Source organism: Thamnophis sirtalis, unplaced genomic scaffold (genome assembly GCF_051295495.1).
Source record: "Thamnophis sirtalis isolate CommonGarterSnake01/CBP01778 unplaced genomic scaffold, rThaSir2_p1.2 scaffold_6, whole genome shotgun sequence".
Lineage (NCBI taxonomy): Eukaryota > Metazoa > Chordata > Lepidosauria > Squamata > Natricidae > Thamnophis > Thamnophis sirtalis.
Genome location: NW_028261386.1, coordinates 68,321,357 through 68,346,846, shown reverse-complemented (window position 1 = coordinate 68,346,846; position 25,490 = coordinate 68,321,357). Strand labels below are relative to the sequence as shown.

Below are 25,490 nucleotides of genomic sequence, written 5' to 3'. Positions count from 1 at the left end.
TTCTAGTCGTACAGGATTCATTCACAGATATCATAGTAAAAGCTTTATCAATAACCTACCCTCCATTAATAGCTTATATTTCAAAGGTTAAGAAGTCATTGCTGAAGATCTGGTGAATCATGCTTGAATTGAAATTGAATTGTTTCAAATTCTCTATTTATAAATACTGTACAAATGCACTAGCCCATTTTGTTTTTGGTAGAGGCAGTGGAGACAGATACAGAAAGTGAAACTAATTAATGAATTACTTTGTGAAGTATATGAAATAGTTGCTTTTGTTAGTCTTCAACATATTATCAGCAGATCACTTTCACTAGATGTCTTGGTTCCAATAATAAATTGGACCAATAATAATTTCTATCTATAGAACTCTTTCTTGTTACCTTTCTTATGAACTTTAACTGAACTTTTTTATAAAAAGAAATAATTACAATTTCTCAGGAAGAAGCGCCTCACAATAAGATACACATGAATAAATGTAAAGCTATAATACTCTCTAATCATGTGCTTAATGAAACATTTTTTCCATTTTTGTCTATTCATAATAAGAGATTCAAATCCCACATGCTCTATGCTCTATTACAGGATTTCAAACTTGACAATGTTGTGACTTCTTTAAGGTTTTTAATGCTAATTCCAGGACATCTATATATTTCTTTACAAATCTACACAAGTCTAACACCTCAGATGTAAGCATAGAATACAAGTTGTCATTGCCAAGAACAGTCAAAATCAGCTGACTTGAATGACTACTTCTCAACTCTCACTTGTCCTTTGTTGAACAATCTTTTTGAAGTATTTTAAGATATTTAAATTTTTACCTGGGAGCTATAATTTTGCAGTATGTTCCATGGATTGTGGACTCTCTCGCCAATCTAAATTTAAAACTACATTGAATAAAGCATATTACTATATCAATTGAAATACTATTACGGTATTAATAGCATTTTTCCTACAAATGATAATATTTTCTTATATCTGGCCAAAGATTGGTTCAAAAGTTACTTCTTTCATCACAGCGATTTTTCATTAGATTGGATTACTTTGAAACAGGTTAAAACAAGCTTACTAATATAGGACACTTTTTATAATATTTGCATTTTCCCTTAGAAACCGGAACTATTTGAATTTTGAAAAATTATAAATAGTAATTTCTATAAAAAGTAATTTTAATTTATAAATTAAGACAGCATCTTAATTTATATCAATAATTGAATGAATAGTTGCAATCTCAAAAAACCTTTTACTTTAAGAACACATTCATAGGAAAGGCAGTGTCTCTTATTTATTGGGAGAGAGAACGAGTAGGGAGTGCAGGTTCATTTTGCACATTGATGCTGGATCTCAAGAATAGCATTCCTTAGTTTGGGGTTCTTTCTTTCTAATCAGCACAGCCAAAATCAAAAATAGCCACTGACATTAACAAGATTATAAAAATCCTTAATAGTAATTTCTGTAAGCATTCTAATGAGATTAAAGAGATATGTGAAAAGAACTTATTTTGTTTAAAAAATTACTTACTGCCTAATTTTCTGATTAAGAAAAATAATACAAAGATATTAACCAACATGAAATATTTTTTTAATGGTTTAATAAAAAGATGAAGCTTTAGAGCTATTTCCAGCAAACATGTAAAAATTCATATCAGAAAATGAGTTAAAATGTATATACAGAACCAGCAATATCACCATATTGTTGAAATCAGTATAAAAATACTGAAAAATGAGTACTTTCTTTCAAACGCCTCAAACTCATATTCATTAAATGACCGTTGGCTTACCTGAATGATTGTTCTCTAGACGCTGCAGAAGTGTCCAAGCATGGATTAAATTCAGCTTGCTGCCCAAGGACTGAGTTCAAATCTTTGTGTAGCCACGCCTCCTGTTCCCCACAGAGGTTCAGTTTTAAAAAGGAAGGTATCTGATCCAAAGGTTGCTGTATGGAAACGTCCATTTCTTATAGATGCTAGGCCCTGCACCCTCATGAGAAACCCCGGGTGGGGTTGGACACTCCTGCAATGCCTAGAGAACGACCACTCAGGTAAGCCAACGGTCATTCTCCTAGGCGCTGTTGGAGTGTCCAAGCATGAGACATATTCAACCTATGTGGTCCCAGGGTGGGAAGAAGGAAAGTCCTGGTTAACAGGGGCCGTGAGGACCCGTTGTAAGACCCTCCTTCCAAATGAAGCCTCAGCCGAGGCAAAGGTGTCCAGTCTGTAATTTTGAATGAACAGAGACAGCAAGGACCAAGTGGCCGCCCGATAGATCTCAATAGGTGCTTGAGTGGCCCAGGCGGCCGTCATCGCAGCGCTCCTTGTGGAGTGCACTGTTATATGAAGAGGAACAGGCCTGGCTTGTTGTTCGGAGGCCAACTTGATGGATGCGCGCAGCCAGCGACCTATGGTGGAAGATGACACTTTCCTGCCCTTGGAAGTAGGTTGGAATGAAATGAAGAACGATTCCGACTTGCGAAAGGAAGACGTCCTCTTTTTGTATACCCGCACAACGCGACGCACGTCCAGTTTGTGCCAGACCCGCTCCCTGGGATGGTTAGGATGCAGGCAAAAGTCAGGGAGGATCACCTCCTGTGTTCTATGGAATAAGCTGTTAATTTTTGGTAAAAAGGCTGGACCTTGACTCTGTCTGAATGTATGATACAAAGGTGCTCCCTAACGGACAACGCAGCCAGCTCTGAGATTCTGCATGCCGAGGTAATGGCTATGAGGAAGGCAGTTTTGAACGACAAATGCCATAGACTAGCCAAGCGAATAGGTTCGAATGGCGGTGATGTTAGGGTCTGCAAGACAATAGACAAGTCCCAAATTGGGTAACGGTGCAACATAAGAGGGCGTAAGTTGGTAGCCCCTTCAGGAAGCTGCGAACCCTTGGGTGTCTCCTGAGCCGTTGAGAATCATCTCTGGACAAGATGGTGGTCAGGGCTGCTGTCTGCCTCCGAAGTGTGTTGGGGGCAAGACCCTTGTCCAAGCCCTCCTGTAGAAAGACCAGAATTTGCAGAATTGTCGCAGTTGTGGCAATGATTAGATGGGAGTGACACCAGGAAGAAAAACTGGTCCATGTTGCATCATAGATTTGCACAGTAGGTCTCCTGGACGCTGCAGATGACCCTGTCAGAGAAGTTGTCCTGCCTCAGGAGCTCCCCTTCAAGTGCCACACGGCCAATTGAAGCCATCGAGGGTCCAAGTGAGGAATGGCCCCTGGTAGAAGGAGATCTGCTCCTGAGGTATGTGCTAATGCTTGGTCACCGACAGACTGACAAGGTTGGCGAACCAGGACCTCCTTGGCCAGTGCGGAGCCACAAGCAGTACCTCGGCCCCCTCCAGCAGGATCTTTCTGATCACTTGAGGTATTAGTGAGAGGGGCGGGAACGCATATAGCAGTGATGCTGTCCTTCATTCCTGTGTGAGGACAACCCTGAAGGTTCTGGAGGCTCTTCTCCAGATTGACGGAAAACCTGTGTTGTTGTAGTGCGTGGACGGTGGCGTTGAGATCCTGGCACGCCCTCTGTTTGGACGCTGACATTAAAAGGATGTCATCCAGGTAGCAAACGATCCTCACTGGATGTGTCCTGAGGTGTGCAGCGACACCAGCCAGGAGCTTGGTGAAAGTCCTGAGGGCCGATGATAGGCCAAAGGGAAGAGTCTTGTATTGGTAATGCCGGTTTGCAAACTGGAACCTCAGGAACTTGTGATGCGCTGGATGAATGAGGACATGCAGGTATGCTTCCTTCAGATCGATTGAAGTCAGGAAGTCGTCCTACCTGATGCAACCCAAGATGGTCTGGAGTGATTGCATCTTGAAGCGCTTGTACACTATGTGGATGTTGAGTTTCTTGAGTTCCAGAATGGCTCTCACCCCTCCCAAGGCTTTGGGAACCAGAAAGAGGATCGAGTAGAATCCCCTGCCTTCTTGACCTGAACCTGCTCTATGGCTGCTATGTCCAGTAGATGCTGGATCTCTGCCTGCGTCATTTGTCGCTTGTGGGGCAACTTTGGGATGGGACTACGAATGAAGGACCGAGGAGAAAGGGAAAGGAAGTTTAAGGTGAGGCTGTGACGAATGGTGTTCAGTACCCAAGTGTCCATCGTTGTCTCCTCCCACTGGTCAGCGTAAAGCTGTAGCCGACCCCCGATGGAAGGCGACCGGTGACGGTCACTTGGGTCTGTGAAAGGAGCGGTTGGAAAAAAACCCTCGAAAGGACCTGTCCTGGGTGTGGTCCTGTGATTGGGAATAGGACCTGGTAAAGCTCCCCGAAGTGGAAGGGGAGTCATTGTTCCGAAAAGGCTGCCTATGAAAATAGGAGCCTTTGCGGTCTGGTTTCTTGGTGACCGCTGGTAAGATCTTTCGTTTGACCTTGGACTCAATCAGGACAGAGCTCCGAGCACCTGTTCCACGCTTCAATTAGGAGTGAACGTTCATCCAGTGGAAAAATAAAGAATCCTAATACTATATGCTAAACACAAAAATAAGAAAAAAGGCTACACTAATTTCTTGGAGAGTCCAATTTGCTGTTCAAGGACTGGAACTCACCAACTGCATCCTTTCAGGGCGACTGAGTTTTTAAAACTGAGACTCTGTGGGGAACAGGAGGCTTGGCTACACAAAGATTTGAACTCAGTCTTTGGGCAGCAAGCTGAAGTTAACCCATGCTTGGACACTCCAAGCAGCACCTAGGAGAATCACAAGTTTTCATTCACTTCTTAGTTCTGTGACTGAACCCAATCCTTTATCACTTCTGATCCAGAAAGTATATGAAAGTATTCATATATCTAGATATGACATGCTATGGAACTAAACATAGTGGCTGTTCTATGTAATGGATCTGAGAATACATTGGGCAAAATCAGTAGTAACTCCGCAAGGTATTCTCATTTGCATCAATCTTGTCTCCTTAATATAAAGTTATGAAACTGTTGGAAGAAGATTTGGAATTGTGGGGGTGATGTACTATCAGTATGCTAATGTTGATATTTAATCCTATCATGCTTTGTTATTTAAGAAATGCATACTGTGAACTCTGCTGGGATGCAATACTGGATTACATAAAGGTGAAAGTGAGACTGAATCTCACATGGGAAGCCTGCCTCACAATTTACACAAACTCTTGAAAAGTTCACAACTTGGGAGTGCTCCTTAATCAGTAACAAGAAGGTACCATTGTACAACTTCATTTTAAAAATATATTCTTTAGTTTTATATTTTATTGTTTATAGACTTTAACTGAATTATTCTGGCAATTTTGGCATGGTATAGGATTATATGCTTAAGTACATCTTTATCATTGTATGGAATTATAATATCATTCCAGCACAGATAATTTACTAGTTGTTTTCCAAGTTCAGTTCAAAGCAATGTTCTTAACCTTTAAAACATTAAACAGTGTAGGAGTTGGCAAGATGAGGCACCTCTCATATTTGCACATGGCCAATTGCTAATCTCTGCAGAAAAATCCTTGAGTGCAACTTAGATTGCAGAACCTCACCCTGAGTTTGTGGGAAAGAGTATTCTTTTGCTTTGTTCTTAAATAACAAAACACTAATTGTAATTTGGAGTCATTCTCTTTGTATTTTGGAATGAAATAAAAGTATTTTTCTAACTGATTTCTTTAAATTGTTAGTAGATAGGATTTTATGCTGTTTTAGTATGTCTTTCATTATTTTTGTTTTATGTTCATTACTTTGCTATTTATTAAAGCAACTTATAAATATTAATAAGTGAAACTACATAAGATACTGTTGTCTCCATCTACAAAAGTTGGAAAGAATTATAACAATTCAAGCATCAATCACAATATAGTATAGCATTTCAGAGAAACTTTTAAAGAAAAACTTAAGCAAGAGAAAATGGCTGCTGTGTTAAAAGTTCAGCTGTTACAGAACTTCTGATTTCAGAACAGGACAAGAGAAGAATTTGGTGATAGAGATAAATAACCATATCTAAATAGGGATACTGACAAAAATGGTCAGGACACACAAAGGCAAATTATTTTGCACATGTGCAAAAGAGGTATGTCCCTGCACTTAAAACTCTTAAAAATTCTGGGCAACTCAATACAAAATTAAAATCAAAACAAAAAAACCTGGTGCTCTAGCCATCCTTGTTAAATACACCCAACAAGATTATCCACAGCAGTGTTTTTCAACCTTTTTTGTGCAAAGGCACACTTTTTTCATGAAAAAAAATCACGAGGCACACCACCATTAGAAAATGTTAAAAAAAATTAACTCTGTGGCTATATTGACTATATATAAAGTAATTTTCCCACGGCACACCTTACACTATGTCACGGCACACTAGTGTGCCGCGGCACAGTGGTTGAAAAACACTGATCCACAGGATCCCAACTTACTCTACCTAGCTGCCTGAGGAATAAACCAGCTCTTTATAGCCTTCTGGAAAGTTAAAAAGGATGGAAGCTTGCTAGATCCTGAAATTCCATAAGATAATAGCTGCTACAGAAAAGGGACACTTTCTAGGTCTCATTAGCAAGTAGCATTTAAGGGCAAGGGAGTCTGGAATATGTCCAATCTTAACTAATTTATGTTCGTTAACTGAGGGAGTAGGCAAATGCCCTCAGGTCTCAGAAGTGGTCTTGCAAATAACCTGACTCCATTATGGATGCATGCACTATTCAAGTACTGTATATTAGAAAATGTCATTAACTTCAATAAACAATATATGAAAGGTTACAACTTTGCCAATATAATAAAGAATGTTATCTACCACTCTGATTCTCTGCTACTATATTATTATGTCACATTTGCTTGACTCATAGATGAAAGGCAACCGTAGATTTAAAAATTTATAAAAGTTCTGATCAGAATATAACTGGCTTTGTTTTCAGAGCTAGAAACAAACTAAGTCATCTATTGCTTGCAAAAAATAATTCTCCCTTTTTGATCAACTTTATTTTTTAAGCGTATGTGTACCTGGATGCATTTTTCTGTACAATATCTACCAATGCATTCATTTTTTCAGCACTTTTCCATAATATATGCCATTCAGTTTTCTCAATGTATTTTCATAATTTTATCATAGATTGATAAACAAAACATATGAATGATGACTGTTTTACTATTTGTAGAAGAGTAAAAAAAGGAATAAAGCTTTCTGATTTCTTATACCAGCAACACTCAATTTAAAAGTGCATTTAAATTGTATTTAATCCAAACTAATTCAGGAAATATGAAATAGTTTTTACTGAATACAATTTAAATAGATTTTCTACCTTCCCTATTAAGAACCAACTTGAATCCAACAAAATTAAAAATTTGTTTAACTTATAATTACTTTTGAGAAAACATTAAAACACACCTGACATTTTTAGAAAGGGTTTTTTTTAGAAGGGATCAAAGAAATTACTTCAGTGAATTCATGATTCATTTGAAAACAGTGTGCAATTATCCACACGATCCTCTCAGCAATAAAAGCAGAACATTTTAGCATTAGAAGTAACAAAAAACAAAAAAAAATTAAAAGGAGATCCACAAAACCTGTCACATTTCAACATTACTTATAGAAAACTACATGATTTCAATAAATTTATACATCCTTCTGAAAGGTATTTTTAGTGACATACTGCTGTAATTAATCTGAATATTTGCATAGACATATAAAACCTAAATACGATTCACTGAAAAAAAGGAAATGAGAAATCTGAAGCAATGGGGATAGGGAAAGGAAAGAAATAACATCATTTGCTGAATTTCTTTCATCTCAACACTTTCTCTTCTGGTACATGTTTGTTGCTCAACTTAGACTAAGATAAGCTTCTCATCTCATTCAGCCACATATTTATCACAAGTTCTTAGCCTTGATTCTTCTAAGAATGAATGTAAACATGCACTACTTTAAAAAACAAAGATAATCCATAAAGTTGCATCAACAAGAATGAATGTGTGTGAGGGTTCAAACTGGGAAAATGCTTCCTCCCTTCACCTTCTTCAGTTTGAAGTAGGAGAAAACATACATCAAACTTCAGTTTTATTTTAGCTGAGTCCTGATTTGTAATTATTTATTGTTATTTAAAATATACTGTTATGTGTTGTAAGCCACTGTTTCATTTTGTATGCCACAAAGAGTCACTGACTCTATAAATTAGATAAGTAAATAAAAGTAAGCCAGAAAAATTACTCATGGTGCATTACTTAAGAGACTAACTAGAATGTATTTCATCAGGATTCTGTTTGCCCACCACAAAAGCTAGGAAATATGCTAAAATTAAACTAAATCCTAATTTGTTTGTCTTTAGGGTCAATTCTAGTTCCTATGTATACCTACTGTCCTCTACAAAGGACAAAATTAGCATAATCAGATACAAAGTAGATAGGGATTCTGAAATGTTGAAGCATTAATGTCTACAGGTGTGCTTTGAATGTAATCTTCTTTCAATCTCAAATTTCCTCTTTTTCCCGCCCACTTTTGTATCTCTATCTCTAAAAAGTTACAAAGCTCAAAATTTGGCAGAATGTAGTTCTTTTATTTCTGTAATTCAAATTTAACTCTAAACTTACAATTACATCCCTATATCACTGTACTTTATAAACAGTATTATTCCACTGTTAACTAATTGGGAATATATTAGAAACCAGCTTCCAACTAGACCCAAGGGACATTGTTTTTGTCCCTACATTAATTGAAGATTGTTACTGCCAGAAGTGGCTCAGCAGATGACAGGACCTAACTGACCTCTCAAAAGTAAGCAGTGTTGGTGTTGATTACCTGGATGGGGATTACCTGGGAATCCTGAAGCTTTTGGTAGAATAAGGAAGTAAAAAAAAAGAAAAGGCAAAGCCAAACCACTGCTATCATTGCCAAGAAAACCGGATGGATGGAGTTATGAAGTGACTTAAGAAGGTTTTTTTTACCTTTTATTGCCAGTCATTTGAATGGTTGGATAATTGACTAGTAGCTGGGTTATTCACCATTTGCAAAGTTAGAATGCTAGGATATGACCAAGATCCTGAGACAACTCTTACATTCTATCGACACATAATAGAAACAAAAAGTGATCATATCCAAGCAGTGTTTTTTATTTATCTGGCAGCCGATGGCCAACAGAACAGGCTTGGTTAAGCCGAACTTATTTACTGATGAAAACAAAAGAACATGTTGTTCTTTATATAAGCTTAAAATATAAATATAAGCACAGCAGAACAAATTCAAAGAAGAGTACTAGTTTGTAATTTTAATCCAAAGAAGAGCATTCATTTCTTACTTTATATATTCTGAAAACTATATCCATTCCACTCTCTCCTATTCAATATTATTTTAGCTGTATTAACTTAAAATCATAGCTTCAATTCACACACTATGCAAAATTAGGGAGAAAGAAATTCAGGTTAAATCCCTATTCATACACAAGGTTCACTGAATAATCTCCAGCTAGTCATTATGTAAGCATGCTCGCCAACAGGCATATAATTGCCAGGATAAAATAGTAAGAAAGAAACAAGTACATCAACTTTCTGTCACTGAAAGAGAAGTCAGACAGTAAAATAAACAGACTGAGAAATCTCTCCCAGCCCTTCAGTTCAGCTGTGGCCAAGTTTAGAGAAATGTGTTCATGTATGCTTCTAAACACAAGAGATACCAGATTCAAACAGGAGTATCAAAGTGCTGAGACTAGTACAAATACTATTCTGAATTCTGCTATAGAAATCCACAGTGGTATATAAAAAGTAATGGATGGGGGATAATTCATTTGCAAAAGTGCAGCTCATTCCTTAAACAATCACATTGTGTTCCATATTTATAATCTTTTGCTACTTATTTATAATTATGCAGTTTCTAATTTTTAAAAATATGTTAATGTTTATATCAGAAGGCCACTTGTTGAAGCATGGATTAAACATCAGTGTCATATAAGCCACCATCTGAATTGTAAAGTACTTTGTAATGTTCATTTTATGCATAGTCAATAATCCGTTAAAAATATAACTACTTACTTTAACTGTAATCATAATTTCTGAACAAAATAAATTTCATCCTAAAGCAGTCTTAAATTTCATAAACAATGAAAATAAGTTCTATAGTTAAATGAACAGACATTGCACTAAAATATTCATTTGTTCTCATTATTGCAAACAACCTTAATACTAATTTAAGAAAGAATATCATATGGAAAAAAGAATCATTATGAAGCTTAATAGCTGAAAACAGCCATACTTGTATGAAACATTTAATACGTTATTCCTAGAGTTTCCGGCACAGCTGATGTGTGATTGCAGCTACCCATATCTCTCAAGAAAAGCCTTCCTTAACAGATGAAGTAACTTACAATATTTAATAACAAAGCTGGTAGACAGGGCTTATCAATTGCCGTATTATACAATGTTTCATTTTCAGTTTTTCAAAAATGTCTTCAGCAGGCTATATGAAACTCAACTTTACCAGTTTTTTTAAAACGATATTCATGATCAGTATTCTACACCAGATTCTGTACTTGTGGTTATTGCAAGTTTAAAAATAAGGAACAGATTTTTTTTCATCCCATTTACTTTTAAGATTCTGATCACCAACTGTCAGTGCCTTTTAATTAACAGACAAATATACAAATACTGTATCCCGTGGTTAAAAGCTTGCGTTTTTTAAAGAACACAAAACACGCTCTACTGCTTGCAGCAATATTTATGCAGCAGATAAATCTTTTTAAAGATACTTCCGGGAACTTAAAAAAAAATTACTTCAACCAGACTCCAGAACAAAGAAAATACAGTACACCTATCCTTTAATTTCAATGAAGGAAAACAAAACAAGGTAAAGAAAGCTCCCCAGCACCCCAGAAATAAAGAAAATCCTCCCTTTTTTCCAGCAAGCTATCAGTTCTGGCCTAAGCAGCCATGTCCTCATTTCCTTTGAAAAGGTGTTGCAGAAGAGAAACTCCAACATGTTGGATTTACATTTTGCTTTCCGCACACACCAAGCAAGAGTGTTTAAAAACAATATATATTATATATACATCACTGCCTGAAAGCTAAAAGGAGGGAAATAATCCGCAGTCTAGAACTGAAAACGGCCACAATATGCACACCAGGGAGTGGAGCTCGGAGAAACATAACCCTCCGCGACGCCCCATTTCTTCCCCCCTCCCCTCCCATAAGAGGTTTTACCTTCATGATGAACTCAGGCTGCAGCAGAAAAATCCGAAAGCGAATGTGCTGCCAAGGCTGGACCTGAAATTTAAAACAAAGCACTGAGCCAACGCACCATCCTCCTTTTTTTCAACAGGGCGCACTCGGCAAGTGCTGGGAGGGGGGCGTTTTGGCCCTCTTTCTCCCCCCCTCCCATTCCAGCCTACCTCGCCCGATGCCCCCTCTTACAGTTCTCCCTTTTCTCTTACGCCGCCTCTTCTCTCCAGCCACAAAAAGCCACTGCTCTCGGAGCCTCACCCCCGCGGCTGGCTTCCCCCCTCGCCCGCTGCCTTTGACGCCATTTCTGTCAGAGCAGAAACTTGCCACAACAACAACCGCTTCTTAACAACCCCCCCTCCCTCCCTCCGCTTCCCTCCGTGCAAGCGACTCTCCGGGCACCGCCACAGAGGGCACGAGCTCTTCATCGTAGGCTGACGGGGAGCAGTTTCTATTCCACCCGAAGAAACTGGGGCTAAGTAAGGGGGAAAGAGAGGTAGGTCAAGAGGTGTCCAGTCCGGACTGAGGTGCTTTTTCGCCCAGGCGCGCGCGCACACAGGAACGAACACACACACACACACACAAACAGACTTCCCTGCGGGAGGGGAGGTTTCTTCATTGTACTAGGGACAAGAAGCGGGGATGGGGAGGGGGGCTCGATAAAGCTTGCCCTCCTCCTTCTCCGCGTCCCCCTCGCTGCATCCCGCGTCCACAGCCGCGGCTCCCGGCTGTTTCCCGCAAACTGGCCCCTCTTCGCTCTCCCCACAGATTCCCTCCCCTCCCCCGGGCTGACTCCGCGGTCGGAGTTTCAGCAACAGCGGCAGCTCCGGGCTCCAGGCGAGCTAGTCGGGGAGCCGGAGAAGCGACGCTCGGGGGCGGCGATGGGGAGCGCCTCCCTCCGAAGCCGGCCGCGGGACTCCCCGCTTCCTCCTCCCACACTCGGAGGTCCCGCTTCCCGGGAAGCTGAAGCCACCAGCACAGCCGCCGCCGCCGCCTCAACCAGCAGAAAAACAACAATCCCAAAGGCGAGTCGCTCGCCCGCTCCTTCTCCGATCTCCCTGCCGAAGGGCTTCGGCCTTCCCCGGGGAGCTCGGCGAATCGCCCAGGGCCGGGGCCCCGCAGCCTCTTCCCCGGGGCAACGTTACCTTTTGTTCCACGGCTGTCGCCCGCTCGCTGGTCCCCCCAAACCTGCCGGGGGAGGGGGGGAAAGGAGGACGGAACCTCCTCTCGACGCCGGGCCCAATCGCCCGGCCCCCGCTCCCACCTCCGTCCCTCCAGCGATCGCCGGCCTGGCTCTGGGGCAGGCAGGGCTCGCCCAGAGAAGGCTTCTCCCTCCCGTCCGAACCCCGGTGGCGACGGCGACAGCAGCGGCTCAGCTCCAAGCTGTTCCGTCCCCTCCCCCGATCCGATGCCTGATTGACGCATCGACGCCCGCCCTCTGCCCGCCTTGCCTGCTTCGCATTGGCCCGCCGCCCCACTGGCCCGCCTACTCGCCGTCGCCATTAGCCGCTGCCTCAGAAACGCTGATGTAATTCCCACTCCAGTTCTATGGAAACAGAGACTCGGATTCGTAGCGCCTTCTGGGTAGCATGGTTTTGTCCCGCCCATTTGCCGCAGTCTATGAGGGAATTTTTCTTCGCCGTTACTACAGCTCCCGAGATGCCTCGCGAGGACGGAGAGGAGAATGAGAAAATGGAGGGGGAGAGAGAGAGAGAGAGAGAGAAACACGAAGAGGGCTTTCTCGAAGCGGGAGGAGGGGAGGAGCTCGCGCCTGCGCCAACAAGCGCCGGTGGCGCATTTTCCCTCCATCGGGCGGAGGAGCAGTCTAGGCGGGAGGGGAGGGGTTTGCGCTTCTCGCTACTAGAATGAGGCGGGCCGAGGAGTGGCTGAAGCCGGTGAGGAAGCCGAGGAGGCCGCGGTATGTTGAAGCCGTCGCGCCGCTGAATCTCGCTCTACTTGTTTTCTCCTTTCCCTTCGAGAGCCTCTAATAGTCGAGCGGCGGGAGAAGCAGTAGATCTCCCCCCCCCCCTCTATTTGTTGTCAAGTCTCCTGTCGCTTCAGTTGAAAAGGCCGGCGGTCCTTTACGAGAGAGAAGTCGCCCCGTGGTAAACAGCAGGGGGGGGGGGCGCGCTCGCTTGCCTGCTCTTTCTCTTTCGGTGTTTTCGCTTGAGCTTGCAGAAAAAGGGGGCCGGCTCTTCTGTGCAAATATGACTGCCGGCTTCCGGGGCTTGAGAGGCTGTTCTCTCTTAATGTAACTTAAGAGCTTTTTTGCCTCTTCCTTTGCCAGTTTGATTGTTTCATAGATGTTGGAGGAGGTGTAAGCATTTTTATTGTTCAGTTCGAAGTATTGATTATTTAGGGTAAAGAAAAAAACGAGGATCTATTTTGTGGATTTTCTTTTAAGTACAAAGTCTCGTTATTTCCTACTGGCAGGAGCAACTCCAGTTAAAATATTAATATCTTTTGCGTTTTTATTCAGTTTCTAAAGAGTATTTTGAGCTATATTGATATAATATTCTTAGTTAAGTACATTATCGAATTATGTCTTGCTTTCACATTTCTAAATTGTAAGATAAAGATGCCTAAGAAAACAAGTTCAAATCTTCATTGTGAAAGGGTTAAAATTAGGTAGGTCTGTATTTTGTCCAAAGTTTTTGTTAATTATAAAGACAGTAGACAGGAAGATATAGTAGGGTTAAGTACTTTAATTAACCATGTACTGCCAAATTCTTAAGCTTGAAATTTTTTTTCAGTAGTCAATGTCAAATTTATTTAAGATGTAAGTATTTTAATAAATTAAATTGATACTGTTTCATTACACAAGCCAGTGTGGAGTTTGTGGTATAAGTTTTAAAATAACATTCACAAACCATGGAGCTTTGAAAATACAATACTAATAGTCCTAGCTTTCCACCACAACTGAGCCCAAAAATTGTATTGATAAGCAAAACTAAAGTGATTTAGTTAAGTGATTTTGTCCCATTTTACAATCTTTGTTTCTATAGTTAAGTGAATCACTACAGTGAAGTCAGCAACAGGATCATTAAATGAATGTAGGTTCCTAGTTGACTTTGCTTGTCAGAAGGTAGCAAAAGGTGATTGCATATCACTGGGACACTGAACCATCATAAAAATGAGTCAGTTGCCAAGCATCCAAATTTTGATCATGTGATCATGGTGATGCTGCAATTGTCTTAAGTGTGAAAATAAGTCACTTTTTTCAGTGCCATTGTAACTTTGAATGGTTTCTAAATGGACTGTTGTAAGTCGAGGACTACCTGCACTATAGCTTCCATTTGACTCCCAATGACTACAGGGAACAATACAGTATTGTATGTAAGTGCACCTCTTCCTTTTGCTGTTTGATAGTTTTGTTTTTGAGAGCTCAATCAAGTTCACTATTCCATGAAGAACTACAGTTCAAATCCTGCTGAAATTTCTCAAGCCACAATTACTTCATAAAAAGGACATTGGCAAATGTGCAGCCCCACCCTTGTATTGAGCTCATCGTGTTAATTTATAGTTCACTTAATTTTGGCTTACAAGATTTTTGTGAATTCCATATTAGGCCACTGTTCTGACCCCCTGGCCTGTGAATACACCAGAACACAGGCTTGGCTGTTTGCCACTGTTCAATTACTGGGATAACGAATCCTTTGGCTGTTGTTTCCTGCAAATGTCCTCTCCCAATGCCTCACCTATAACCTCTCTTGGGAGGGGCCAATCAACAACCACTTGTGCTTAATCATCTTCTGTGAGTCTGCCTACAGAGTTGCTGCTTCCGTTTCTCAGCCCTTCTCAATCTAGCATCAGGGACAAACTGCCTCTGATCCTCCCCACTGCTCCATGCCTCAGGCACCTCCTGGTGGCCAACCATCCTCTCTGGTCCCTGCTCTGAGTCTGAACTCTGCCCAGGGTCCTCCACATCTTCCATGGCAGACTCATATAGTTCCTCGCTATCCGAGTCCATCAGCAGCTCAACCGGATCCTGCTGGGCCACAACAGGCCCCTATTTAGTTTAGTGTGCATTAATATAAGTTGAGGCTTTATCAGTTCAGGTTTTCATACATGGATTTTGATGTTTTGTGAATTTAGAGTAGATTATTAATCTGGTCATTTTATTAGAGTTAAAATGCTGCAGTAGTGTATACTATTATCTTTATTGTATATAAAATTTAAACTATTGAGAAATTAGAAGTTATCTTCTAGGAAACAATTAGTTAAATGTTAGACACTCAACAGTGTCATTGGCACAGGCCATATTATGGCTGCAGATTCTGTATTTAAATTGCCTGAGATAAATTGTTTTAGTGCATATCAGCTGCAGTGCAGTAAAAAACCTTCAGAGAGAAGGAAAAAAGAGATAACGCTCAAACAAGAACTCTATTAAATATTTGAGAATGTTAAGTGTCCCATATGCAGTACTTCAGATGAGGCATTATTATTATTATTATTAGGCTTATTTGTTTATAAATAGGTACATGCTCATAAAAAATTCATTGTAATATTTTCTGAGTAATATGATGATTGGCTGATCTTGAATAGTGTATTTAAAGTGTATTTAAGTTACTTGAAATGACTTCATAAATACTTTAAAGAAGTACCTGCCACTTCTACACTGGCACAGTATGACATTTCCTGTTGTTTCTCCCGCCTACATCATATGTTATTACTACAGTAATACTTTAAGACTGTTTCTTCTTTCTTTCTTTCTTTCTTTCTTTCTTTCTTTCTTTCTTTCTTTCTTTCTTTCTCAGACTATAAGGCACTGTTTGGAAAACACATTTTTAAAATGGAAGAACTAGAAGATTCATCCAAGAGAATTCTTTTAGAGCCATACAACTATCTGCTTCAGCTCCCTGGTAATATATTATTGTTTGAATTATAGTGATGTATGAAAGTAATATATAAATTGGGATAACCATAGCAATATCTTGAGTCTGTGAGCTATGCATTTTTCATTTAGTCCCCAAATTAGCTTTCACTTTGTTGCCATTGGTATCTAATTTTCATTTTATAGTCTTCTGTTTTCAATTTACATCACCTTGTTCTGCAATGATATACCTCTTAAAATATAAACTAAGATTTATTTTAACAATGATTTGAGCAAATTAATCTGTCTTGCAGATGAGCAAATTAATACTGGTTGAATCATTAATTTTTTTCAGTCAAATATAGACAAATTTCTGGGTTAAGTGATAGCAACAAACATGGGATAAAATAGCAGTTTTAAAAAATTCAGAACACTTACGTATGGTAAGAAAACATTAATCTGCTTTGTGCATTTTATGAACCTAGCCTAATACGAAATGTTTTTCATTTAAGATGTATAAACCATGCAAGTTGTATTTTGTTAATAAACTATGGCTTAGTGGAATATGTAAATCCACCCATTGTGTTTTGCATAAACCTATATTAAAGTCAAGATTATGGAGTAAATACCAATCTCAATTATTTAAAATATTATGGGATACATGCTACTCTTTCACTTAAAATCAGTGACATCACTGTGTGTGTATATGTATTTGGAGAGAGAAAGGTGATTCAAAAAGTGTTTTTAAAACTGGAATTTAAACTTTTAATTTACATATTTTGTCTATTACGTAGCAAAATAAGAGAAAATTTCATGTTTAGGATAGAGCTAATATCATATGAATATAATTTTAATCTTTAATATGGTTATTAGCTAATAGCTTGATACACACATCATTATCAAAGCCATAATATAATTGCATTTATCATTGAATATATAGACTTTAATTTTATTATCTACCAAACAAAAGAAATAGATGAAGGAAGCAGCCAGGGATTGAAATTGCTCTTTTGGTGTGTGCACTTTTTTACCAAGACAAGCCCCAAGGATATAAAGATGTGGAAAAAAAGAGTTAACTCAGATGTTAATCAGTTTGCTTTTAAGATCTTAATTTTTTTTAGTCGACAAGATGTAAGAATGATGGTTAACTGTTTAAAATCTGTCTATTTTAATTGTAGTTTTACAGATTTCTATATGAAATCAGATTTTTCTCTCCTATCTGCTTTTTGTAGCATCCTCTAAAAGCTCTAAAATTTTTAAAAGCTTAGTTTGACTTTTGAGTTTGTCCTAACAAAAATTACTCTTTATGAATGTTAAACCTGGTATAGGAAAAAAAAATTCCCTGTCCATCCTTCTGGAAAGTTCCAGATATTAAAGCTCAGTACCATGCACATTTCCTTTTTAAAAAGCCCAAATAGAGAGTCCAATTTCAGCTTTCTGGTAGCAGTGTTTTGGAGTTAATAATAGGAAATAGTATACCAATATTACATTTATGAAATATGCTAATTACAATTCTTTGCCTAGTATTAAGAATTGCAGCTGTCTTGTGTAAAGTTCTGCTGAGTGAACAAAGGCCAATGGTGATGATTCACAAAATAAGGTGTGGTTTGTAAATAAACTGGTAGTTCATCTGCCTAAGCCTATGTAGAATGAAAATGTATAGTGTTATCTATGTACTTTTTAAAATCATAGGTAAACAGGTCAGAACTAAACTTTCCCAAGCCTTTAATCACTGGTTGAATGTTCCAGAAGACAAACTACAGGTGAGTTGTATAAGTTAAATTGATTAACAGATAATAGTTTTAAACATAGCAAAGGGAAATATAAACTAAAGTTATTGCAGTAGTGTAGCATGTTAACCTCTGGTGGCAAGGTATTGTGCTCTGTGCAACTGCTTCAGATTGTGATATACTGCAACAAAACGTTGTTTGCAAGGAAAAGAGCAGTTTGAGCTTTCCAAACATTTTTATTTTGTGCGCTTAATGTGATACCTAAATGAGTGAGGACTACTTGATAAATGTTGGATATATTTGTTCATCAGGGCCAAAGATCTCTTGAAACAAATCCCCTACTTTGCACTCTAATTTGTACTATGCAATGAGAAAGACAGTTTTCCACACATATCACAGCCTATTTGTCCCCCAAATATATGGGTATGATATATGGGCATGAGAAAACTATTTATTTGCATCACATCAAATATATTTCTGCTGTAATATGATGAAAGAGGGTTGATGAAGAGCACAAATAACTTGGTTAGCATGCCATGCCAAAGCATTCATTTCTTGATTGCTGTTTTCACACATTTTGAATACTTTAATCATTAAGACTTTGTGTGTGTGTGTGTTGTAATATCATAAATATTAATTCTGTAGTCAGGTGTATTATGTTTGGTGTGTGTCTGTATGTGTGTGTGTATACACATATATACATACGCACACACACACACAGCATATCATTTCATGTGTGAGTTATTGTGTGCATATAAAGGTTATCTGTCACTAATTATATTGTGTAAGTTTGTTCATACTAAAAAAGCCTCTTTATACAAACAAATATATAGAAACACAGACAATAGGAGTGTGTAGTCCCAGTGAGAATAATAGTCAGTAAGATGGAATTGAGAAACTAATTAGCAGAGAGAATTAACATATTGCAAGAAATGAAAATAGAAATAATCAGGGAATCTAAATATAGAAGAATAACAGCAATATAAAAGTTTATTTTGTCTTTTTTAATAGATCATAATTGAAGTTACAGAAATGTTGCACAATGCAAGTTTGCTTATAGATGACATAGAAGACAATTCAAAGCTACGACGTGGTTTTCCAGTGGCCCACAGCATTTATGGAATACCGTATGTGATAAACTGTGCAAACTTTGTATATTTCCTTGGTCTACAAAAGGTTTTAACGCTTGATCATCCAGATGCTGTAAAAGTATTCACCAGTCAATTACTTGAACTCCATAAGGGGCAAGGCCTGGATATTTACTGGAGAGATACATATACCTGTCCTACAGAAGAAGAATATAAAGCCATGGTTCTGCAAAAGACAGGTGGCCTTTTTGGACTAGCCGTGGGCCTTATGCAGTTATTTTCAAATTATAAAAATGATCTGAAACCACTCCTTAACACTCTTGGGCTCTTCTTTCAAATTAGAGATGATTATGCAAATTTACACTCCAAAGAATATAGTGAAAACAAAAGCTTTTGTGAAGACCTAACTGAAGGAAAGTTCTCGTTCCCAACTATTCATGCAATATGGTCCAGGCCAGAGAGCACACAGGTTCAAAATATTCTGCGGCAGAGAACTGAAAATGTGGATATAAAAAAATACTGTGTACATTACCTTGAGAATGTGGGATCCTTTGAATATACCAGGAAAACACTAGAAGAACTTGAGTCTGAAGCTTATAAACAAATTGGATTGCTTGGGGACAACCCTGAACTTACAGCATTAATTAAATATTTAAGCAAAATGTTCAAAGACAGTGAAAACTAACAGTTATGAATTGAATATTTCTGCAGTTGATTTTTAAAGGATCAAGAAAAGTTAGATTTGTTTTACAGTATCTAATTGTTCATATGAATTGTGCTGAAACTGATCATAAAGAGTAACTGGAGATTTGTGTATATAGTATATTACTTCAAAATTTCAATTTTCAGTTGCTTATACAAAATCATGTGACAAAAGTCAATTAAAATAGCTTCAAAATCTCTTCAATGATTTTTATTTCTAATCCCTTTTATGACTTAATTCTGATTGTATGACATATCAAAAATTAACACAATATGACCAAAGGGGTAAAAGATGGTAGTACCCCAAAACCACAATGCTACATTGAAGGCTTTTGACAAGAGTTCCAACTGCTGTACAGGTAGTCCTCATTTACTGATCACTTGTTTAGCAGCCATTCAAAATTATGATGGTACTGAAAAAGGAGTTTTACACCCTGTCCTCAAAACTGTCACAGCATCCCTGTGATCATGACTTGGTTGCTTGGCAATGTGCATTTATGATGGTTTCTGATAGGGTGGATAAAAATTGTTTTTTAAAAATAAAACAATGGGTTTTTTTTATTTAAATTGGAGTTTTTGTTTTTGATTAAATTTATTTTAATAAAATGATTTTGGAGTAAAAATGTAAAGACAGTTTTCTATTTAAGATACATTATTAATTTAGTTTATTCAGCATGAAATGGAGTTTAGTTATGTAGTATGAGGCTGTATAAATCAAGCCATTTTACTAGTGATTCAAATCCACCCTGTGTTTGCAGAATTTCTCAATCATATGATCACTATTTGTGACCTTTACAGCCAACTTCCAACAAGCAAATAAATTGGGGGGAGGGGTCTGGGAGTTGCTGGTCATGGCCACTTGATATTAACTTATTGATTGTAGGTAATTCATTCAATGACTGCAGCTGGAACTGATGTCATAAGTTGGCACAATCACATCACATTTCATTTTACAACCATGTTTTAGTGATGGAGTTGCCAGTCTCAATTGTAGGAGGACTATTTGTAATACCATTGGCAAATGAAATAAATGGATATTAATTTTCCTTTGCACTCTGAAAATGTATCCTGTTTCCCCCAAAATAAGACCTCCCCGTATAATAAGCCTCAGTGGCCTTTTGAGCCCATGCGCTAAAATAATCTCTCCCCTGAAAATAAGCCTTTCCTGAAAATATTGCAACACAGCAGCAGCCATGAGGTGACCTAGAATCTCACTTCCAGGGCAAAAATAATAACTGCAAAGAAAAAAAAAGTAACTAATCAATTATCCCCACACACCCCCAAGACAAGATAGTTTCAACTGATAAATCTGACTTATAGAGGTTCTGTAGGATAGCTTTATAATATAAATAACATAGGCAGACAATATGTATTAAAATACATAATTCCATTAGCTGAAGGCGATAATATTTTACTACCATCTTTGATGTTAATTTTTGTGGGTTTATCAATATAACATATTACATGTATGCCACCTCTATTTGGAGTCTCATTTGCCGCACTTCAGATTAGCTAAGTTTGGATTTTGCTCACTCTTGATACTACAAATTGGCTGATACTGCCACACATATGTAAAAAATATACTTGATACAAATGTTTAAGTAAACTGCATATTTTAAAAATAAAAAAGCTAATATAAAAGTCAGGTATTTATACAAATCAATAAAAATGGTTAAATATTAGCGATTTTTGCAGAATGAAAACACTTTTTATAATTAACACAGCCAGTAATATAATTACAGATTCAGTTCCAAAATTCAGAGCAGAAACAGCATCACTCTATAATTCTTTAAAATACATGCATCTTCTCCCAATATCATGCTTTTACTATATGATCCTGGAAAAAATGTAGCCACAGAATGTATATTCACACCCAAAGGATCTGTTATAAATTCGAAGCATTGCAGAGCCTTCATAATTAGCATGTATTTCAGCCTGAAAATCAAATAATTTTATACCACTCTCTCTCTCTCTCACTCTCCGCCTTAGGCAGAAATGTGGGTGTGGGCAACTTAGAGCTATCCTTCCTCTTCAATAACATTGCAGAATGGCAGTAGTATAGTAATTTATTACAAAATAAAATGTTATTTACCAAAAAGCATGGGGAAATCTCAAACAAAAGCATCCAGTATCACTTTGGTGATATTGTAGCATTAATCCTCTACCCAAATATTGATAATGATGAAGTGATTCATGGCTGGAAATAATGCTCATTGTCCTTACCATTCTGAGACATTCCTAAAACAATACCAAGGTCAAATAGTTGAACATACTGTAATCCTAAAATTCAAATGTCCTCTATCCCTAAAGATAGTTCCTACATTTAATGGAGTGTTGATCCTTTTCAACTCATCAGTCTTAATAATTCAATTCCAGAAATATAGCTGGCCAATATTCCTGAGAGACAAAGACAAGCTTAAGAGTGACTGGTTTCTTGAAATTCCAGCCTACTATACTGTGGAAAGAAGAAACAGTATTTCATGAGCTGGGAAGTAACTAACTCATGAAGACATGTGTTATTTCCATAAATAGATGTCCTCCTTTTTCAATTAGCAGAAAAAGTAAGAAACACTTCAAGTGCAAAAGTATTGGTCCTAATTAAGCCAGCTGAGATCTGCAGTAGGCAGGTGTCAGGTTTTGTTTGTCCCCTTTATTAATTGCATTGAGTTTGGTGGTTTGCCAGTACCTAACTTAAATTCCACACTGAATGCCTCCCAAATTTGCTCTGAAGATTTATGGCTTTATGCATCATTACTAATTCTAGATTTTTTTAAAAATCTGAACATTTTATTAAGCAGTAAGCACATTAAATATAATAATCAGTGCAGCATGTCATTGGAAAATACCCAAAGTATTTAAATGTAAGCCGTAACATTTGTTGGAAATGAGTTTGAGACCATGATGATTTTACAAATAGTACATTCTTGAAATATTTGGTGGGTAAATTAAAGCATACTGTGAAAGTCATAAACACCTGTTTTAATTGTAAAAAACTACAGCTTTCAAGTGTTCAATATTTATCGGCTTTTAAAAGTTTTTGTTTTAGAATACCTGTCCCAGGATAATAAAAACTATCTAGAAAAAACTTTCCTGTTAATTAGCTCATGCTGATTTAAATTGTTAGCCAAATGAATACTTTTCTGGACAGAAATGCAAAAGTTTGTTTTGTGGACCAAGAATTTCCCCATATAGTACCTTATTATTTAAAACTTATATTAGTTTTTATTCACTACATTGCATAATATTCTGGTCTTGATAATTATTTTCTCATCTTAAAATTACTTGAAATTAGATCCTAAAGTCTTAGTAAACTACTACGATACAATAGTTTTAGTTCTTGACTTACAACCACCATTGACCCCAAAATTTCTGTTCCTGGAGTTAAGTTAGTAACATGGTTGTTAAGTGAATCTGGCTTCTCCGTTGACTTTGCTTGACAGAAAGCATAAAAAGATGGATTATGTGACCCCCAGTTGCCATGCATAGTGTGAACTAGTGACCAAGTATCTGAATATTAATCACTTGATCACAGAGAGGCTACAACTGTGGTGTAAAAAACAGTCATAAATCACTTTTTGAGTGCTGTTGTAACTTCAAATGGTCACTAAATGAATGGTTGTAAGTCAAGGACAACCCAAAGTATATACCAAAGGAAGAGTTTACCAAAATGATTTTGACTAAACAGTAATGAACTATTGGGCATATTATGTTCTTGCATACTTCTGCAGCCATCCTAGGGATCTGTCAGAAATACTGCATAAATTTCAAGTTGGTGCTGAAACGTTCGGCACGTACAGAATATTCATTTGGGTACAGGAGAAACCTAACACGACGGTCACATCAACAAAATAAAGTCCAAAAGGAATCATATTAGCCGTACCACTAGAAAAGGGTTTTCAGCTCTTTCCATCCCCGCAAACTGGCCCCTCTTCGCTCTCCCCACAGATTCCCTCCCCTCCCCCGGGCTGACTCCGCGGTCGGAGTTTCAGCAACAGCCGCAGCTCCGGGCTCCAGGCGAGCTAGTCGGGGAGCCGGAGAAGCGACGCTCGGGGGCGGCGATGGGGAGCGCCTCCCTCCGAAATCGGCCGCGGGACTCCCCGCTTCCTCCTCCCACACTCGGAGGTCCCGCTTCCCGGGAAGCTGAAGCCACCAGCGCAGCCGCCGCCGCCGCCTCAACCAGCAGAAAAACAACAATCCCAAAGGCGAGTCGCTCGCCCGCTCCTTCTCCGATCTCCCTGCCGAAGGACTTCGGCCTTCCCCGGGGAGCTCGGCGAATCGCCCAGGGCCGGGGCCCCGCAGCCTCTTCCCCGGGGCAACGTTACCTTTTGTTCCACGGCTGTCGCCCGCTCGCTGGTCCCCCCAAACCTGCCGGGGGAGGGGGGGAAAGGAGGACGGAACCTCCTCTCGACGCCGGGCCCAATCGCCCGGCCCCCGCTCCCACCTCCGTCCCTCCAGCGATCGCCGGCCTGGCTCTGGGGCAGGCAGGGCTCGCCCAGAGAAGGCTTCTCCCTCCCGTCCGAACCCCGGTGGCGACGGCGACAGCAGCGGCTCAGCTCCAAGCTGTTCCGTCCCCTCCCCCGATCCGATGCCTGATTGACGCATCGACGCCCGCCCTCTGCCCGCCTTGCCTGCTTCGCATTGGCCCACCTGCCCGCCTACTCGCCGTCGCCATTAGCCGCTGCCTCAGAAACGCTGATGTAATTCCCACTCCAGTTCTATGGAAACAGAGACTCGGATTCGTAGCGCCTTCTGGGTAGCATGGTTTTGTCCCGCCCATTTGCCGCAGTCTATGAGGGAATTTTTCTTCGCCGTTACTACAGCTCCCGAGATGCCTCGCGAGGACGAAGAGGAGAATGAGAAAGGGGGGAGAGGGAGAGAGAGAGAGAGACGAAGAGGGCTTTCTCGAAGAGGGAGGAGGGGAGGAGCTCGCGCCTGCGCCAACAAGCGCCGGTGGCGCATTATCCCTCAGTCGGGCGGAGGAGCGGTCTAGGCGGGAGGGGAGGGGTTTGCGTTGTAGAGTGAGGCGGCCGAGGAGTGGCGGAAGCCGAGGAGGCCGCAGTAGGTTGAAGCCGCCGCGCTACTGAATCTCGCTCTACTTGTTTTCTCCTTTCGCTTCCAGAGCCTCTTCTAGTCGAGCGGCGGGTACTTTCCGTGCCCCCTTTCAGCCTTCGCTTTGTTGCTGTGAGTTCGCCGCTTTCAGCGATGTGCAGCTTAGCTCTTTCTCCTGGTGGCTGTAAGCTAGGATGGGATGCAAGATCCAATTTGGGTCGGTCGCCGGCACCAGAGGTTTTTCCTGCGAGCTTTCGGAATCGTACTGGAGCCCATTTCATCTAAGTGTGGTATTTACAATCCACAGGAGGAAAAGTTCAAGCATGAATCCGACAGTTCGGAAGACAAAACCTCTCTGGTCCCGTTAACCGACTCAGATTGGATCCTGCAACATTATCCTGGGATCCCTATATTCGCCTTCAATCGGATGGGAAGCTTGGTTTTTTCCCTCTTTAAAGGTGCTCGGATTTCTAAAAACAGGATGTATGGTTTTCATGGTAACTGCCACTCACAGCATAGACTTTTAGTTGTCTATGTATGAAAAACTTCAGATCATTTCTTTTTTCCACAGAATGCAAGATTCAACATTGAAGTAGTCGTCTGGAGCGGGGGAATAGGGTTAGACAAATTATTTTGGGTATTGCACACCCACAAAGCCCGCTTTTTGGCTCTTGAAATGCTAATACTGTATTTGACAAATTTCTTGCAGTTCAAGACATTGGGGAGTAAACCTTCAGCAAAATCAGTGCCAGTGTCACTGTGGTGTTATTCATAGTAAAATTGCATTTTAGCTTAATTTTAGCAAACTCATCTTGGTCCTTACTATATGGGACAGTAAGCTGGCTGGGTTGAATAGTATCCTATAAAGATCCAAATATTGATAGAGGCATTACTATCCAGTTTCAAAGAATTACTGCATTGTAAATTACTGTATGATTATTTGATAACTAGATTTACTCATT

General features: G+C 39.5%; 3 protein-coding genes across 12 annotated transcripts in view; 2 read left to right on the top strand and 1 right to left on the bottom strand.

The window, feature by feature from the left end:
* The window catches only part of ARID4B (AT-rich interaction domain 4B), an 84,506-nt gene extending 71,842 nt beyond the window's left edge, over window positions 1-12,664 (bottom strand). For 3 of the 7 annotated variants that reach the window (XR_015696989.1, XM_087718072.1, XM_087718075.1), the window contains exons 1-2: window positions 12,292-12,362; window positions 11,129-11,191 (exon numbers count right to left, since the gene is read on the bottom strand). Coding sequence is in view for 6 of the 7 variants with exons in the window: in XM_087718072.1 (XP_087574198.1) it covers window positions 11,129-11,134 (6 nt within the window). In the remaining variant the exon portion in view is untranslated. The other 4 variants (XM_087718077.1, XM_087718076.1, XM_087718073.1 and 1 more) reach the window with 4 other exon arrangements.
* On the top strand, window positions 11,619-19,679 carry GGPS1 (geranylgeranyl diphosphate synthase 1). Of its 3 annotated transcripts, none has more exons than XM_087718080.1 (4): window positions 11,619-11,642; window positions 15,904-16,008; window positions 17,652-17,722; window positions 18,701-19,679. In XM_087718080.1, exons 2-4 carry the CDS (start codon window positions 15,939-15,941, stop codon window positions 19,460-19,462), a joined length of 903 nt encoding a protein of 300 aa, XP_087574206.1. In that variant the 5' UTR covers window positions 11,619-11,642; window positions 15,904-15,938; the 3' UTR covers window positions 19,463-19,679. The 3 variants fall into 3 exon arrangements, with proteins under 3 accessions (XP_087574206.1, XP_087574204.1, XP_087574205.1); XM_087718078.1 differs by lacking the exon at window positions 11,619-11,642 and adding an exon at window positions 12,938-13,064; XM_087718079.1 differs by lacking the exon at window positions 11,619-11,642 and adding an exon at window positions 12,955-13,251.
* Window positions 19,680-24,453: 4,774 nt separating this feature from the next.
* TBCE (tubulin folding cofactor E) overlaps window positions 24,454-25,490 on the top strand; it is a 32,798-nt gene continuing 31,761 nt past the window's right edge. The window contains exon 1 of one of the 2 annotated variants that reach the window (XM_087718071.1): window positions 24,454-24,660. The gene's annotated coding sequence lies outside the window, so the exon portion shown is untranslated. The remainder of the gene's footprint in view (window positions 24,661-25,490) is intronic. The other variant, XM_014052624.2, reaches the window with a different exon arrangement.

What these genes read in the sequence shown, in the direction of transcription:
- GGPS1 (XM_087718080.1), top strand. Translation starts at nt 15,939, where the DNA reads ATGGAAGAACTAGAAGATTCATCCAAGAGAATTCTTTTAGAGCCATAC. An exon ending in CTATCTGCTTCAGCTCCCTG is followed by an intron (nt 16,009 to 17,651) that starts GTAATATATTAT and finishes TTAAAATCATAG; the next exon opens with GTAAACAGGTCAGAACTAAA. An exon ending in TTCCAGAAGACAAACTACAG is followed by an intron (nt 17,723 to 18,700) that starts GTGAGTTGTATA and finishes CTTTTTTAATAG; the next exon opens with ATCATAATTGAAGTTACAGA.